Source organism: Festucalex cinctus, chromosome 1, assembly GCF_051991245.1.
Source record: "Festucalex cinctus isolate MCC-2025b chromosome 1, RoL_Fcin_1.0, whole genome shotgun sequence".
NCBI classification, from domain to species: domain Eukaryota; kingdom Metazoa; phylum Chordata; class Actinopteri; order Syngnathiformes; family Syngnathidae; genus Festucalex; species Festucalex cinctus.
In genome coordinates, this window is record NC_135411.1 from 4,380,801 (window position 1) to 4,399,819 (window position 19,019).

The window sequence follows — 19,019 nt, forward strand, 5'->3', positions numbered from 1 at the left end:
GATTTTTTTTTTTTTGTATCCATGAGAAATTATTTTTTGTCATTGTCTGGTTGTCTGTGTCCAAAAGCTGTAAAAACGTATAACTATTGCAAACTTATCATTTATTTATATGATTTTGTTTTGTATCAAACTATTTTCTTTTCTTTCAGTTATACTATTGATTTTATTTGGTTTAGCTTTTGTATGTTTTAACTTTCCTGGCGTGTTCTATGTTCTAATTGTTTATAGGGTATACAATGATTGTATTATTCCCCCCCCCCCCCCCCCCCCCCCCCCCCCAATAGTTTGTATACTGATTGAGTGAATAGAGATTTAAAAAAATAAAAACTAAACTGGGCTACTCGTATGTACAGGAAGTAAACATGTTTCTTCTTATTCGTCCGAGTGCAGTTTAAAGGTCTATTTATTTTTTTTTAACCAAATGAATCGAGAATTAAACGTATAATTTTATGAGCTTTTTTTTAAAAAAAAATATTTCAGTAAAATTAAATATTAACATTTTCGTGACATGAGATTTGTCCAACTGTAATTGCCGTAGATTTCACGTGGTAGCAGAAGAGCTACTCCATTCCAGGCACGACGTGTTTACGCTCGGCTTCACGATAAAAATAATTCAACACGAATTCGTACGGAACGAACTGACACATCGACACTTTGCCCCGTCACTACTTCATTGAAGTCAAACATAATTGCTACGTTTCGTGTCTGGTTCAATCGTATCTCTCGGCCCTCTTTATTTTGCCTTAGCTTAGCTTATTTTAGCTTAGTTTAGCTTAGCTTAGCTTGCTAGGCGCCAAAAAACGAGACGCGTTTGCTATCGACAAATTGGCTCAGCAGACGTCAATCGTGAGCGTAAAGTGTCGTGAATATCGTGTGAAGATGTTCACAATGGCGAAAGTCAAGTACGAAGAGGAGCTTTGTGGAGCACAGGAGGACAACGAGCGACAACGTCAACTGCTGGACGCCGTTTACAAGCAGCCTCGAGTTGTGTTGAACAGAGCAGGTTTGTCACTTGTTTCATCGACACTTTTCAACCATATGTACGTTTTTATTTCTGTAATGACTCTTCACCGGGTCACTTTGTTACGATACACAGTTTTTTTTTCTTCAGTCGGTTTGGTACATTTCTCAGTCGATACGAATTGGATTTAGCAGAGCTACAGCTGAGGTAAAGCTAGCCGCCTTTTCTTTTTACGCGGTCAAGTCAGCCGCACTTCATTTTTTCTGTTCGCCCTTTTCTAGGATTTACGGTAGTGTGCTCGAAGAGACCTGCAGCAAAACTGGCGACATCTGCCGATGACTTGATGACAATGCTTGCTCTGAAGCCTCCAATTTCCACCAGCCAATCATAACGTAGCGGGGGCGTGTCCTGCCCCTGACTTCCGCCGCACGTCTACTTTGGTTTCAGGAGTCATCACTGCCGCGGCGGGCGGTACATGGCGTTTAATCATTATTTCTGATTCGGTATTGAACTGAATGCAGCCTCCACACAGGACGCCCGTCACCATTTTGAAGGTCTACGACACCATTTGTTAAATGTCAGCATGTGTGTAAACTCGTTTCGGTGCGCGTTGATGCTTCTCGGCCTTAGTTAGCTTAGCTAATGTTCCCCCAGAGCTATTTCGGACCAACCGGGAAATATTTAACCTCACCATTCCCCATTTCATCTCGTCACTGGACAGGTGGTGAACGAGCGCACACCCTCTAGATGAATCGATTCTTAAAAAAATAAAATAAAATTCAATCGTGACAGTATTATCAACTCACCGTTGAAATTTGACTTGACCAAACCAATGTGTGTGTTCTTCTTGTGTCCTGCAGACGTCGCTGAGAAATATCTTCGTCCTGACCAACAGAAGGTGAAATCTCCTCAAGTGAAAGAGGAGGAGGAAGAGCATCCTTATTTTAAAGAAGAAAAAAAGTCCCCTGGTGTCAAAAAGGAGGAGGTTGAGGATGACGTCACCAAGTCACCAATGACCTTCAAGTCATCAATGACCTTCGCCCCTTTAAAGAGGGAAGATGAAGTCAAGGGTGAGAGTGAGGAGGGCACAGGGGCGGAGCCTCCAAACAGCATCTCAACTCCTCAAAACATGATTCCAGAAAGTGATGCAGACCACTGGGGACCATCACAAGCAAAAAGTGATGACATAAGGTCCCTTTCTTCTCATGATGATGATGATGATGATGATGATAGGTCGTGTCACACTGACGACAAATCCTGCGAATGTTCTCACTGTGGGAAAACATTGAGTTCAAAAGGAAGTTTGAAAATTCACTTGAGAAGACACACTGGGGAAAAACCTTTTTCTTGCTCAGATTGTGGCAAAAGCTTCTCTCGGAAGTCACTTTTAACATTACATTCAAGAACACACACTGGGGAAAAACCTTTTTCTTGCTCAGATTGTGGCAAAAGCTTCTCTTCGAAGTCACATTTAACAACACATACAAGAAGACACACTGGGGAAAAACCTTTTTCTTGTTTAGATTGTGGCAAAAGCTTCTTTCGGAAGTCACATTTAACATTACATTCAAGAACACACACTGGGGAAAAACCTTTTTCTTGTTTAGATTGTGGCAAAAGCTTCTCTTGGAAGTCAGCTTTAACAACACATACAAGAAGACACACTGGGGAAAAACATTTTTCTTGTTTAGATTGTGGCAAAAGCTTCTCTGACAAGTCAGATTTAACAACACATAAAAGAAAACACACTGGGGAAAAACCTTTTTCTTGTTTAGATTGTGGCAAAAGCTTCTCTTGGAAGTCAGATTTAACAACACATACAAGAGGACACACTGGGGAAAAACCTTTTTCTTGTTTAGATTGTGGCAAAAGCTTCTCTTTGAAGTCAAATTTAACAAAACATTCAAGAACACACACTGGGGAAAAACCTTTTTCTTGCTCAGATTGTGGCAAAAGCTTCTCTTCGAAGTCACATTTAACAACACATACAAGAACACACACTGGGGAAAAACCTTTTTCTTGCTCAGATTGTGGCAAAAGCTTCTCTTCGAAGTCAAATTTAACAACACATACAAGAAGACACACTGGGGAAAAACCTTTTGCTTGTTTAGATTGTGGCAAAAGCTTCTCTTTGAAGTCACATTTAACAAGACATACAAAAAGCCACACTGGCGAGAAACCTTTTTCTTGCTCAGATTGTGGCAAAAGCTTCTCTCACAGGTCAGATTTAACAATACACACAAGAAAACACGCTGGTGAGAAACCTTTTTCTTGCGCAGATTGTGGCAAAAGCTTCTCTTTGAAGTCACATTTGACAAGACATACAAAAAGCCACACTGGCGAGAAACCTTTTTCTTGCTCAGATTGTGGCAAAAGCTTCTCTTCGAAGTCAAATTTCACAAAACATACAAGAATCCATAGTGGCGAGAAACCTTTCTCTTGCTCAGATTGTGGCAAAAGCTTCTCTCACAGGTCATATTTAACAATACATACAAGAAAACACGCTGGTGAGAAACCTTTTTCTTGCTCAGATTGTGGCAAAAGCTTCTATCGGAAGCACCATTTAACAATACATACAAGAAGGCACACTGGCGAGAAACCTTTCTCTTGCTCAGATTGTGGCAAAAGCTTCTCTCGCAGGTCATATTTAACAATACATACAAGAAAACACGCTGGCGAGAAACCTTTTTCTTGCTCAGATTGTGGAAAACGTTACTCTGACAGGTCAAATTTCAAGAAACACACAAGATCGCATGGGAAGAAATCGTTCAGTTGCAGTGTTTGTGCTGAAAGATTCTCTTGTAAAAAGCTTTCTGAGAGACACGAGTGTGCTGGTGAGAATAGCAGCCATCTTTGAAGCTTCAAAAAAATGAAGGGAAGTGAATCTGATATGTTATTTCGTAATAACACAACATTCAAAGCTGCCTGGGGCCTGTCATAATGATTCACGTTCATTACTCAAATAAAAGTAGAGATATTAGGATTTCAGAAGACTTAAGAAGTATCAACTCCAGCGTCTTACTTAAAAGTGTAAATGTAATGCTTTCAAAACTACTCAACCTGTTAATATTAAGTTTTTGACGTTTACTGTTAATGTGTTTAAATGTCAATTAATGTCAGTTTTTTTTTATGTAATTTTGGAAGCTATTTTTGTTTGTTTTGCTTCTGAATGTTGTTAATGGTTGTGTTTGCTGAAGTTCGTAGATCTTGTTTTTTGCTTGCGTGAAGCACATTGAGTTAGTTTCCTTGTGTATGAAATCGAAATAAAACCACCTTGTGTTGCCTTGCAATTTTCCGCAAATCAGCGTCGAGAATACCTTCAGACACACAAAGCCATCTGGGATTCAAATTTGCTGTTGAACAGTGTCATCTCTGAAATGATTGACGTGATGGGCGTTTCGTCAACATTGAAGGAAGGTCCGTCAACGGCGGGCGTCCGTTTTTTTGTCGATTGGCGATTGACGGCTAACTTAAAAAAAAAGGACGAATGAACCATTGACGGAAGTAAGTTTCCTTCCGTCAATGTAATCATCAATCCGTCACACCGTCAATTAACATATCCCAATGACAGACGTCAAATTCGTCAATAAATGTGTGACTGTGTGTAAGATAGATAATAGATATGTGTCTATGTGTGTCAATACGTCGATAATATAATCGATACCGTATGTGTCTATGTAGCGTCTTCGTCATTCGCCCCACCATGAGGTGTTCAGGTAGTTTTACGTAAATGTATGAACAAACGGCCGACGAATTTGTGCAGAAATTCAAACAATTGGCGATTGATGAAGGCACAGTAGGTTTTTTAATTGTGACGAGACGGGCCTTAAGTTTCCAGGAAGTTTCGGAATTTGTTGAAAAGAATCACCCAGAAAGAGTGTTTCACAACTAATTCATTTGTGCATTTTACTTGGATATGTTCCTCGCTGTCCATCAGCCCGTCAATGACGCTGATGCATGACGAATGACGGATTGATGATTACAATGCCGCTGAGATTCAGATATTGACGGATTTACGAAGACGGAAGATGGTCCTGAGACCGAGCAAGAGCTCGTCTTTTATATCGCCCTCAATATTCCAATCACTAACCTTTTACCTTTTTTGGAAGGTAAGTGTTGCGTCAAAACTTTGCTGGAGGAAAGTGTGAAAGCCACAGATGACAAAAACTGGCCTAAAGTCATTTGTATTGCTTGCAGTACAAATAAATATTGCATATATCAATAAAATATCAGATACTGTTTCAAACATTTATTAATAGCTAGGGCGGGTACATTATAAGCTATTACAACAAATTAAACTCATCCCTGATAATAAACATTCAGTTAACCTCAACAAGCTTGTTCAACTTTGATGGCGAATTTTTAAACTGCACATTCAACACAACAAACTGGGGCTCTTTTCAATAAGTCCAATTTAAACAGGCATTTAAACTTTACGATTATATCGGGAAACAAAACACTGAAAAAAACGGGAATGAGACTTTCCAACTGCAGCAAAAATGGCGACATCTGCCGATGACTTGATGACAATGCTTGCTCTGAAGCTTCCGGACAATTTCCACCAGCCAATCATAGCGCAGCGGGGGCGTGTCCTGCCCCTGACTTCCGCCGCACGTCTACTTTGGTTTCCGGAGTCATCACTGCCGCGGCGGGCGGGTACATGGCGTTTAATCATTATTTCTTATTCGGTATTGAACTGAATGCAGCCTCCACACAGGACGCCCGTCACCATTTTGAAGGTCTACGACACCATTTGTTAAATGTCAGCATGTGTGTAAACTCGTTTCGGTGCGCGTTGATGCTTCTCGGCCTTAGTTAGCTTAGCTTAGCTTAGCTTAGCTTAGTTTAGTTTATCTTAGCTTAGCTTAGTTTAATTTAGCTCGCTAGCCGCTAACAAAGAGAAGCACATAACACGTGGTCAGGAAGAGATCAAGTGTGACTTTGTTGACACTATTGGGCCAAAATGTCTGCGCGAACGCCACCAAAGTACGACGAGGAACATTTTGGAGTAAAGGAAGAGAACGAGCAACATCTTCAACCGCTGGACGATGTTTGCCAGCAGCCTCGAATTGTGCTACACGCAGCAGGTTTGTACACTTCTTATTACTCTCCCTTGCTCAGCGCTACTATAGAGTTTAAAAAAACAATAAATGCAGTCATTACTGTACACAGTAATTCAATAAGCCGAATCGGAATTACAACTGCGCATGTGCGGCCACTGGCTTTTATGCTTCCTGTTTCGGGGTCGTTGCCGAAAAGAGTCATTATTTTTGATTTATTTATTATTATTTAAGATCAATAAAGTCAAGTCTAAGTCTTGTAAATTATATTTATATTTAATACTGTATATAAAGAGCAAGTGGAATAAAATAAATTCAAGACCTGTGGGTGGGATTTTTTTTATTTTTTTAACCACTAACATGATGAGCATAGACTATAAACAGTGCTGGGGAGAATACTTTCAAATTGTAATCAGCTACATAATGCTGAATCCTGTCTCAAAAATGTATTTTGGAACGTATTCTATTGCATCATTCAATGTAGGGGGGTATGGCAAAAATTTCATATCACGGTTCTATTAAAAAAATAAATCAATCAATCACAATCTCGATTTTATCACGATTCTTTTTTTTTTGCATATATTTTTAGGCTAATCTTCACATTTCTGAACATTTTTCTAATATTTAAAGCATATTTAAAATTTATATAAAACCCTAAAAGAGAAAAATTACAGCCATCTTAAGCCAACTAAGCTTTCTGAGCAGGTTGGAATTGAAATAGTGCAATGCATGTAAACACTAGTGTTGTTCCGATACCGTTTTTTGGCCCCCGATACCGATACCCAGCTTTGCAGGATCACCGAAGACCAGACCAATACTTGTGAGTAGTCACCGACACCGATACTGTTTCAATGAAGTATCGGCACCTCTGCCGATACCAGTATCGGTATCGGAACAACACTAGTAAACACAAATGGTAATGAACAGCCTCAGTTACTTCTTTCCACCGCTTGCTTGCTTGTTTTCGTTTCAAGACCAAATATTAAGCAAATGTGTGTTTCTGTAAGAGGTGTTCATTTGTGGAATAATTTTGGTAATGACTTGAAAAGATGCAAGTCAATCGTTGAGTTAAAAAAAAAAATGTTCAAGAGTATTATTTGGATCAGATGTGAACAATTATAGAAATGAAATGAAATGTTCTTTTTGATTCCATTGTTTGGGTGATGAGGGTTGAATGTGCGAGTACGATGATGTATTGTTGCGGTGTGCGCCCAGGGGGTTCATGCACATGCGCTATTGGCAATTGTGTGTTGAAGTGGGGTTGTCCACATGAGTATGATTGCACGTTTTCTTTTATTGCGATGTGTTAATTTACTGTTGAAATACGATGTAAGGGATAAGGAGTAGGACTAGATAAGTTTTAACCTCTTCCTACTCCCTTTGGACATGTAAACAATTTCTAATGATTGTTATGAGGGGTTTTTTTTTCTCCCGATTTTTATTTGCTGTTTGTTTATGTTTGTATGTTATGTTTACATGCTCAATAAACTTCAAAACTTCAAACTTTTTTCATATGGAGTGCCCTTGGCAAATGACTGTGTTACCGTGGATTGGGTTAGCTTAGAGCTGCTAGCGGCTGGTTTCTGTCTCTGTTAGTTTTGGCTGTCTGCGTCCAGTTTCGGGGTCCGTAGGGAAGTCGAATCTCTGATTCTGATTCTGAGTCTGGGGAATCTGAGGTGGGCTCACCTATCTCTGGGGTCAAAGTCACTTCGGTGGTTGGAAAAAAGCTCCTCGGTGGCAGGGCCCGGGGGTGGATGAGATCCACACGGAGTTCCTAAAGACTCTGGATGTTGTGGGGCTGTCATGGTCGACACGCCTCTAAAACATTGCGTGGACATCGGGGACAGTGCCTCTGGATTGGCAGACCGGGGTGATGGTCCCCCTTTTTAAGAAGGGGGACCGGAGGGTGTGTTCCAACTATAGAGGGATCACACTCCTCAGCCTCCCTGGTAAGGTCTATTCAGGGGTGCTGGAGAGGAGGGTCCGTCGGGAAGTCGAATCTCGGATTCAGGAGGAGCGGTGCGGTTTTCGTCCTGGCCGTGGAACAGTGGACCAGCTCTACACCCTCAGCAGGATCCTTGAGGGTGCGTGGGAGTTCGCTCAACGAGTCCACATGTGTTTTGTGGATTTGGAGAAGGCGTTCGACCGTGTCCCTCGGGGAGTCCTGTGGGAGGTGCTTCGGGAGTACGGGATACCGGGCCCCCTGATACGGGCGGTTCGGTCCCTGTTTAGTCCACATTGCCGGCAGTAAGTCGGATTCGTTTCCAGTGAGGGTTGGACTCCGCCAAGGTGGTCCTTTGTCACTGATTCTGTTCATAATTTTTATGGACAGAATTTCTAGGCGCAGCCGAGGCGTTGCGGGGATCCGGTTTGGTGGCCTCAGCATTGCATCTCTGCTCTTTGCAGATGATGTGGTGCTGTTGGCTTCTTCAGGCTGGGATCTCCAACTCTCACTGGAGCGGTTCGCAGCCGAGTGTGAAGCGGTTGGGATGAGGATCCGCACCTCCAAATCCGAGACCATGGTCCTCAATCGGAAAAGGGTGGCGTGTCCTCTCCGGGTCGGGGATGAGATCCTCCCCCAAGTGGAGGAGTTCAAGTATCTTGGGGTCTTGTTCACGAGTGAGGGTAGGATGGAACGGGAGATCGGCAGGTGGATCGGTGCAGTGTCTGAGGGTGATGCGGAATCTGTATTGGTCTGTCGTGGTGACGAAAGAGCTGAGCCAAAAGGAGAAGCTCTCGATTTACCAGTCGACCTACGTTCCGACCCTCACTTATGGTCTCGAGCTGTGGGTCGTGACCAGTAGCGTTCCTAAGCAACTTGGCACCCTAGGCAGGATTTCTGGTAGTGCCCCCCCCCCAGAGCGTGCACAACTTATTAGACCAACCACAAAAACGACCCCCACTCAAATTATTAGACCAACCACAAAATATTTACATTTAGAGCATTTCCCACAGTTATTTCATACTTAATGGTAGAACCGTACGTCACAGTGGTATTTTCGCTGTAGAGGAAGAAAATAACGTGGAAAAAATGCTGCTGAAAAGTCAACTTACTGTAGGTTTGGCAACACAAGATGGCCGCCGCCAGCTTCACTTTTCGCTACAGCATGAGCAGCCCAGTTAATTTATGACGTCCGTGCTGTATCAGCCTGCACATCCACCTGAGAATCTGACTGTGATCAGGTTTTTTTTTTTTTTTTTTTTTTTTTTTTTTTTTTTTTTTTTTTTTTGAAGGTTTGAGCCAGGACAGCATACTAGCATTTTCATTTCATTTTCTTTACTAAAGAGCCAGACCTGTCGCCAGAAAGAAAGTGCAGGGGGGGCATTACCTTTTTTGGGGGAGCACACTTCATCAACCTAAATCTAATGTTGTTCAGGTTGAACAGTGGCATTGTGACAACTGCAAAAGCGGCGGAATGACTGTGACCCAGCCCCTTCTATCTGAGATTAGCTAGCAGTTGCCTTCATTTGCTTTTTGGATTTAGGGCTGTACGATATGGATAACATTTCGGATCATTTTTGCCAGACATCTTTATTGTTTGGTCTTTGACTCAGCATGAAACTTCGCATCATTTCAGTGTTTCATGGTGCCTTCTGTATTTTGTGTTATTTTATTTATAGTTATATTTACTTATTCACTTCCCTACATCTTATATATTTTTTTAATTATTTTTTTTTTGCTTTTATACTTACCTACTTATATTTACTATAATTAATTTTATTTTGTGTTATTTTCTTTCACTTGTGTCCACTGCGAGACTGATTTCTATTCCATGCACTTTGTATGCAGCAATGGATGTTTTAAAGGGCTTTATAAAAAAAGATTGAGTTGAGATATGTCGATAATATACAGAAACGACATATGGGTTCAGTGAAAAATATCAATCCATAAGGATGTGTAAAGTGCTGTTTATTATTATTATTATTATTATTATTATTATTATTATTATTATTATTATTATTATTATAACTTAGTGACAGTCATCAACCGTGACAAACTTGGCAATAAAAAAAAAAGAAAAGAGAATTCAACTTGCATTGTACTGCAACTATGCTTTAGTGATAAATAATTTTATGCTCCAAAGTATTTGTTATGTGTATGTGCGACTGCGTGGGTCTGTTAACTGCATACTGTGTATTGCTACAATTTGTCCGTGCTGTGTGGCTTGACTAATCAAAACAAAAGTTTGCCACTCACTTGTGAATGTTGTTTAGTGGACCAGTGAACGCAGGATTCCCAACCATGTCAACTGTGTCATCCTGGATCGAGGTTTGGCGTTTGCTCACTGCTCAGTCATTGGGTCAGTGCCGGCCGGCGAACGTGCACTACTATCTAACGCGGAAGTAGATTTGGCTAATGCGCGTCTCCGGAGCACGCGTCACCCCCCCCAATCCCGATTACCATTGGCTAGCCGTAGATGTCAATCAAAGCCAAATTTGAAAGGATGTATGTGGTTGGCTGGCAAGCCATGCTTTACTTGAACAGAAGGTGCACGTTTACGTGACTGATAAAAGTAAAAAAAAAATCTCCTTTCCCTGTCGTCCTTTTGCTCACGAGCACCCCTAGCATCTGCCTAATCTGCCTAATGGCAGGAGCGCCACTGGTCGTGACCAAAAGAACGAGATCCCGGATACAAGCGGCCGAAATGAGTTTCCTCCGCAGGGTGTCCGGGCTTTCCCTTAGAGATAGGGTGAGAAGCTCGGTCATCCGGGAGGGACTCGGAGTCAAGCCGCTGCTCCTCCGTGTTGAGAGGAGCCAGCTGAGGTGGCTCGGGCATCTGGTTCGGAGGCCTCCTGGACGCCTCCCTGGGGAGGTCTTCCGGGCATGTCCCACCGGCGGGAGGCCCCGGGGACGACCCAGGACACGCTGGAGAGACAATGTCTCTCGGCTGGCCTGGGAACGCCTTGGGATCCCGCCGGAGGAGCTGGTTGAAGTGGCTGGGGAGAGGGAGGTATGGGTTTCCCTCCTAAAGCTGCCGCCCCCGCGACCCGACCTCGGATAAGCGGAGGAAGATGGATGGATGGATGAATTTATGGTGAATTCTAGGGCTGGGTATCGATTCAAATTTCCAGGATCGATTCGATTCGATTAATGATTCACAACGATTTTCGATTCATTTGAGGAATTCATGCAGCACCTATTTTAGACAGTCAAAAGTACCAGTGCTGCAAATAGTCGAAACTTCTTGCTGTAATTTAATGCATTAGTAAAAATATGAATATTTACATTAAGAATTGAATCAATTGCAGTTACATTAATACTGTTTTATTTAACATGGCCTTATAAAAACAATAAATAATTAAATCAATTACAACCACAGTACAGGCTATGTTAAAAAAAAAAAAAGTAACAAAAAACACTGACACTCATTAGGGCCCGAGCAGCGACTGCTGCGAGGTCCCTATTGTTTTTGTAAAAATTATTATTATTATTATTAGGGCCCGAGCAGCGACCGCTGCGAGGTCCCTATTGTTTTTGTAAAAATTATTATTATTATTATTATTATTAGGGCCCGAGCAGCTACCGCTGCGAGGTCCCTATTGTTTTTCGATCGGATTATTATTATTATTAGGGCCCGAGCAGCGACCGCTGCGAGGTCCCTCTTGTTTTTGTAAGAATTATTATTATTCTTCTTCTTCTTCTTCTCCGTAAACGATCGCATTTTTGAGGGCCTAAATATTTACGAAAACTCACCAAACTTTGCAGTCTCTTCGGGCCCGGCGAAAAATTTGTTATTATGTAGTTGTCATAACAACGCGACTCTATAGCGCCACCTAGCGTAGAAAAATAAAAACCAATCCCGGCCCGTTTGAGCTAGAGCTACGAAAATTGGCAGGCACGTGTAGCACTACGAGACGCACAAAAAAGTCAGTGGAAGCCATTTCCTAAAATGTACAGGAAGTGAGCTATGAATTTTTTAATGTCCAATTTTGGCCTATTTTGGCACATTCACTGTGGTCATGCTTTTTCCCCCTATGCAAACATTTTTCATCCCATTGACTTTAAACTTGGCATTTATCATCTCAAGACTTAAGAGAAAAACTAGGCAAAAAATCTTGCGTTTTCGAAATACTATATGACGGGGGCGGGGCATCAAATATTGCCTTTAAAATTTCATTTGTCCAGAAAGAGCAAATGCTGAATAACTCCCATGTACAAGCTCCAAAAAATCTCAAACTTCTCAGGCAACGTAATAGTCACGGCCTGAAAACACCTATATGAAAAAATTCAGTTATACATATAGCGCCACCTAGTGGTTACAATAAATGTCATACTTTATGTTTTTAGCTACTGTGCTGAGCTCGTTGAAGGGATCCAGTTGAAAATTGGTCAGAAAAGCCTTAAGATGTTGATGATGCCCCACACCGAATATTGTAACTTTTCGCCAAAGGGCGTGGCCGCTACGGTGACGCAAAGTCTGAAGATTTTTCGTGACAATAAAAGCTGCATGAACTTGACCGAGATGATCCTATCTTCTCAAAATTTCACACATTTGATGAGAGTCCAGCCCTAAAGACATCTACGAACTTATATTTCATCTAACTGATAGCGCCACCTAGTGGCAATTTTTTTTCTTACGAATTTTCTTGTACATTTTTCTCCAAACACGTTAACTGGACCAACCTCATATTTGCTCAGATGGGGGTTTCGGCCTTCATGATGTCACAACACGAAGTTTGTGAGTTTTCGCGAATCGCTGTGGGCGTGGCTAAGCACTGTTCGCCAAGAAAACAACGCTAGTTTTGATGGTCTAAACATGCGCAGAAACTCATGAAACTTGGCACACACATCTGGCCTGGCAAAATGAGCAATATTTTATCATGTATTGTCCTATTTTTACAAAAATGACTCAATAGCGCCCCCTAGAAATCTTTAACGAAGCAGCCCCGATTGTACGTTTAAGCAAGATCTACGAAAATTTTTAGGTGTATGAGGGAGTCCAAGACCTACAAAAAAGTCTCTTGGACCCATGTGCTAAAATGAACAGGAAGTGAGCTATGAATTTTTGAATGTCCCATTTTTGACGATTTTTGCACATTTTCAGGGGGCATACTTTTGCCCACTTCTCCTACACATTTCATCCGACTGACTTTAGACTTGACCTGGACCATGTCAAGATCTGAGCCAACTACAGGCAGAAAAATCTTGACTTTTGGAAATACTATATGATGAGGGCGGGGCATCAAATTTTGTGTTTCGCACTGAAAAAGGATATGCTTAATAACTCCCCGTTACATGCTCCAAAAAATCCCAAACTTGACATGTATGTTTATAGTCAAAGCCTGAAGGTATCTCTATGACAAAATTCAGTTATATATGCAGCGCCACCTAGCCCTTCAGGCGTGAAAAAAAAATACCCCACATACGGTATTTTGTACAAAAAATGTCAACTCATTCTAAGTGTGATAACTCCCATGTTCAAGCTCCAAAAAATCTCAAACTTCTCAGGCAACGTAATAGTCACGGCCTGAAAGCATCTATATGATAAAATTCAGTTATACATATAGCGCCACCTAGTGGTAACAATAAATGTCATACTTTACGTTTTTAGCTACTGTGCCGAGCTCGTTGAAGGGATCCAGTTGAAAATTGGTCAGAAAAGCCTTAAGATGTTGATCATGCCCCACACCGAATATTGTAACTTTTCGCCAAAGGGCGTGGCCGCTACGGTGACGCAAAGTCCGAAAATTTTTCGTGACAATAAAAGCTGCATGAACTTGACCGAGATGATCCTATCTTCTCAAAATTTCACACATTTGATGAGAGTCCAGCCCTTAAGACATCTACGAACTTATATTTCATCTTACTGATAGCGCCACCTAGTGGCAATTTTTTTTCTTACGAATTTTCTTGTACATTTTTCTCCAAACACGTTAACTGGACCAACCTCATATTTGCTCAGATGAGGGTTTCGGCCTTCATGATGTCACAACACGAAGTTTGTGAGTTTTCGCGAATCGCTGTGGGCGTGGCTAAGCACTGTTCGCCAAGAAAACGCCAGTTTTGAGGGTCTAAACATGCGCAGAAACTCATGAAACTTGGCACACACATCTGGCCTGGTAAAATGAACAATATTTTATTGTTGATTGTACTATTTTTACAAAAATGACTCAATAGCGCCCCCTAGAAATTTTTAACGAAGCAGCCCCGATTCTACGTTTAAGCAAGATCTACGAAAATTTTTACGTGTATGAGGGAGCCAAAGACCTACAAAAAAGTCTCTTGGACCCATATGCTAAAATGAACAGGAAGTGAGGTACGAATTTTTGAATGTCCCATTTTTGACGATTTTTGCACATTTTCAGGGGGCATACTTTTGCCCACTTCTCCTACATGTTTTATCCGACTGACTTATGACTTGACCTGGACCATGTCAAGACCTGAGCCAACAACAGACGGAAAAATCTTGACTTTTGGAAATACTATATGATGAGCGCGGGGCATCAAAATTTGTGTTTCGCACTGAAAAAGGATATGCTTAATAACTCCCCGATACATGCTCCAAAAAATCCCAAACTTGACATGTATGTTTATCGTCAAGGCCTGAAGGTATCTCTATGACAACATTCAGTTATATATGCAGCGCCACCTCGCCCTTGAGGCAAAACAAAAAAATACCCCACATACGGTATTTTGTACAAAAAATGTAAACTCATTCTAAGTGTGATAACTAAGTCATTTATGAATATTCTTTTACTTTCCACCACTCAAAATGTTCACTGGCATTAGACTTATCCAAACATGTACTTTTTTATTTATTTTTGATAGCCTCTAATGGACATTAAAAGCAATATCGTGAATGAAGGATATGCTTAATAACTCCACGGTACATGCTCCAAAAAAATCCCACACTTGACATGTATGTTTAGAGTCAAGGCTTGAAGGTATCCCTATGACAACATTCCATTATATATACAGCGCCACCTAGCCCTAGAGGCATAAAAAAAAATACACCAACTTAACGGTATTTTTACAAAAAAAAAAAAAATCCACATGTCAAGGTTTATCATGCCATTTTCAAAGAAATTCTGCTTCCAATGTGCCGTACCTAAACTTGCCAGTACCCCAACGTGCCAGTACCCCAACGTGCAAGTACCCCAACGTGCAAGTACCCCAACGTGGCCCGGGCTGCGAGGGCCCTTTATAGCTGCTCGCAGCTCTAGTTATTATTATTCTTCTTCTTCTTCTTCTTCTTCTTCTTCTCCGTAAACGATCACGATTTTGGGTACCTAAACATTTACGAAAACTCACCAAACTTTGCACACTCCTCAGGCCCGGCGAAAAATTTGATATTATGAAGTCGTCATAACAACGCGACTCTATAGCGCCCCCTAGCATAGAAAAATAAAAACCAAGCCCGGCATGTTTGAGCTAGAGCAACGAAAATTGGCAGGCACGTGTAGCACCCCGAGACGCACAAAAAAGTCTATTGGGACCATGTAGCTAAAATGTACAGGAAGTGAGCTATGAATTTTTTAATGTCCAATTTTGGCCTATTTTGGCACATTCACTGTGGTCATGCTTTTTCCCCCTTTGCAAACATTTTTCATCCAATTGACTTCAAACTTGGCATTTATCATCTCAAGACCTGAGAGAACAACTGGGCAAAACATCTTGCCTTTTCGAAATACTATATGACGGGGGCGGGGCATCAAATATTGCCTTTAAAATTTCATTTGTCCAGAAAGAGCAAATGCTTAATAACTCCCATGTTCAAGCTCCAAAAAATCTCAAACTTATCAGGCAACTTAATAGTCACGGCCTGAAAACATCTATATGATAAAATTCAGTTATCCATGTAGCGCCACCTAGTGGTAACAATAATTGTCATACTTTACGTTTTTAGCTACTGTGCTGAGCTCGTTGAAGGGATCCATTTGAAAATTGGTCAGAAAAGCCTTAAGATGTTGATCATGCCCCACACCGAATATTGTAACTTTTCGCCAAAGGGCGTGGCCGCTACGGTGACGCAAAGTCTGAAGATTTTTCGTGAAAATAAAAGCTGCATTAACTTGACCGAGATGATCCTATCTTCTCAAAATTTCACACATTTGATGAGAGTCCAGCCCTAAAGACATCTACTGACTTATATTTCATCTAACTGATAGCGCCACCTAGTGGCAATTTTTTTTCTTACGAATTTTCTTCTACGTTTTTCTCCAAACACGTTAACTGGACCTACCTCATATTTGCTCAGATGAGGGTTTCGGCCTTCATGATGTCACAACACGAAGTTTGTGAGTTTTCGCGAATTGCTGTGGGTGTGGCTAAGCGCTGTTCGCCAAGAAAATAACGCCAGTTTTGAGGGTCTAAACATGCACAGAAACTCATGAAACTTGGCACACACATCTGGCCTGGTAAAATGAGCAATATTTTATTGTTGATTGTGCTATTTTTACAAAAATGACTCAATAGCGCCCCCTAGAAGTTTTTAACGAAGCAGCCCCGGTTGTACGTTTAAGCAAGAACGACGAATATTTTTAGGTGTATGAGGGAGCCCAAGACCTACAAAAAAGTCTCTTGGACCCATATGCTAAAATGAACAGGAAGTGAGCTACGAATTTTTGAATGTCCCATTTTTGACAATTTTTGCACATTCACAGGGGGCAGACTTTTGCCCACTTCTCCTACACGTTTCATCTGACTGAGTTAAGACTTGACCTGGACCATGTCAAGTCCTGAGCCAACGACAGGGGGAAAAATCTTGACCTTTCGAAATACTATATGATGAAGGCGGGGCATCAAAATTTGTGTTTCGCACTGAAAAAGGATATGCTTAATAACTTCCCGGTACATGCTCCAAAAAATCCCAAACTTGACATGTATGTTTATCGTCAAGGCCTGAAGCTATCTCTATGACAACATTCAGTTATATATGCAGCGCCACCTAGCCCTTGAGGCATAAAAAAAAAATACCCCACATACGGTATTTTGTACAAAAAATGTCAACTCATTCTGAGTGTGATAACTAAGTCATTTATGAATATTCTTTTAGTTTCCACCACTCAAAATGTTCACTGGCATCAGACTTATCCAAACATATATATATTTTTATTTATTTTTGATAGCCTCTGTGGACATTAAAAGCAATATCGTGAATGAAGGATATGCTTAATAACTCCACGGTACATGCTCCAAAAAAAATCCCACACTTGACATGTATGCTTATAATCAAGGCCTGAAGGTATCTCGATGACAACATTCAGTTATAAATACAGCGCCACCTAGCCCTTGAGGCTTATATAAAAAAAACAACAACCCATATACGGTATTTTGTACAAAAAATGTAAACTCATTCTAAGTGTGATGACTAAGTCATTTATGAATATTCTTTTAGTTTCCACCACTCAAATTGTTCACTGGCTTCACACCGATCCAAACGTATGTACGTTTCCATTTTGTTTTATTCATTTTTGATTGCCCCTTTGGACAATAAAAGTAACATTGTGCAATGAGTACAACGAGCGATGATGTATATATACACTTTTACAAAAAATACCAATCAGGGCAACTCATTGCCTAAAAATAAAAAAGGACGCTGATTTTTGCAGGTCTTAACAATCCCCAAAACCCGTTGAGCTTGACACACACTGGCAAAAAAAATATTCTACATGTAAACGTTTATTATGCCATTTTCAAAGAAATTTTGCTTCCAATATGCCAGTACCCCAACGTGCCAGTACCCTAACGTGCAAGTACCCCAACGTGCAAGGACTCCAACGTGGCCCGGGCTGCGAGGGCCCTTTATAGCTGCTCGCAGCTCTAGTTATTATTATTCTTCTTCTTCTCCGTAAACGATCACGATTTTGGGTACCTAAACATTTACGAAAACTCACCAAACTTTGCACACTCCTCAGGCCCGGCGAAAAATTTGATATTATGAAGTCGTCATAACAACGCGACTCTATAGCGCCCCCTAGCATAGAAAAATAAAAACCAAGCCCGGCATGTTTGAGCTAGAGCAACGAAAATTGGCAGGCACGTGTAGCACCCCGAGACGCACAAAAAAGTCTATTGGGACCATGTAGCTAAAATGTACAGGAAGTGAGCTATGAATTTTTTTATGTCCAATTTTGGCCTATTTTGGCACATTCACTGTGGTCATGCTTTTTCCCCCTTTGCAAACATTTTTCATCCAATTTACTTCAAACTTGGCATTTATCATCTCAAGACCTGAGAGAACAACTGGGCAAAACATCTTGCCTTTTTGAAATACTATATGACGGGGGCGGGGCATCAAATATTGCCTTTAAAATTTCATTTGTCCAGAAAGAGCAAATGCTTAATAACTCCCATGTTCAAGCTCCAAAAAATCTCAAACTTATCAGGCAACTTAATAGTCACGGCCTGAAAACATCTATATGATAAAATTCAGTTATCCATGTAGCGCCACCTAGTGGTAACAATAATTGTCATACTTTACGTTTTTAGCTACTGTGCTGAGCTCGTTGAAGGGATCCAGTTGAAAATTGGTCAGAAAAGCCTTAAGATGTTGATCATGCCCCACACCGAATATTGTAACTTTTCGCCAAAGGGCGTGGCCGCTACGGTGCCGCAAAGTCTGAAGATTTCTCGTGACAACAAAAGCTGCATTAACTTGACCGAGATGATGCTATCTTCTCAAAATTTTACACAATTGATGAGAGTCCAGCCCTAAAGACATCTACAAACTTATATTTCATCTTACTGATAGCGCCACCTACTGGCAATTTTTTTTCTTACGATTTTTCTTCAATGTTTTTCTCCAACCATGTTAACTGGACCTACCTCATATTTGCTCAGATGAGGGTGTCGGCCTTCATGCTGTCACAACACGAAGTTTGTGAGTTTTCGCGAGTCGCTGTGGGCGTGGCTAAGCGCTGTTCGCCAAGAAAACAACGGCAATTTTGAGGACCTAAACTGGCACAGAAACACACGAAACTTGGCACACACAGCTGGCCTGGCAAAATGAGCAATTTTTTATCGGCGATTGTGCTATTTTTACAAAAATGACTCA

The 19,019-nt window shown here is 41.2% G+C and overlaps 2 protein-coding genes across 3 annotated transcripts in view; both read left to right on the top strand.

Moving 5' to 3' along the window:
• Nucleotides 1–582: 582 nt before the first annotated feature.
• LOC144007135 (uncharacterized) lies at nt 583–4,223 on the top strand. Of its 2 annotated transcripts, none has more exons than XR_013280091.1 (2): nt 583–1,168; nt 1,243–1,352. XR_013280091.1 is itself a non-coding variant. In XM_077506498.1 (2 exons), exon 2 carries the CDS (start codon nt 1,974–1,976, stop codon nt 3,816–3,818), a length of 1,845 nt encoding a protein of 614 aa, XP_077362624.1. In that variant the 5' UTR covers nt 583–1,168; nt 1,822–1,973; the 3' UTR covers nt 3,819–4,223. The 2 variants fall into 2 exon arrangements, 1 of the variants encoding a protein (XP_077362624.1); XM_077506498.1 differs by lacking the exon at nt 1,243–1,352 and adding an exon at nt 1,822–4,223.
• A 1,406-nt stretch (nt 4,224–5,629) lies between these two features.
• The window catches only part of LOC144007191 (uncharacterized), a 43,145-nt gene continuing 29,755 nt past the window's right edge, over nt 5,630–19,019 (top strand). The window contains exon 1 of the mRNA XM_077506597.1: nt 5,630–6,048. Coding sequence (XP_077362723.1) covers nt 5,925–6,048 — 124 coding nt within the window. The 5' untranslated portion in view covers nt 5,630–5,924. The remainder of the gene's footprint in view (nt 6,049–19,019) is intronic.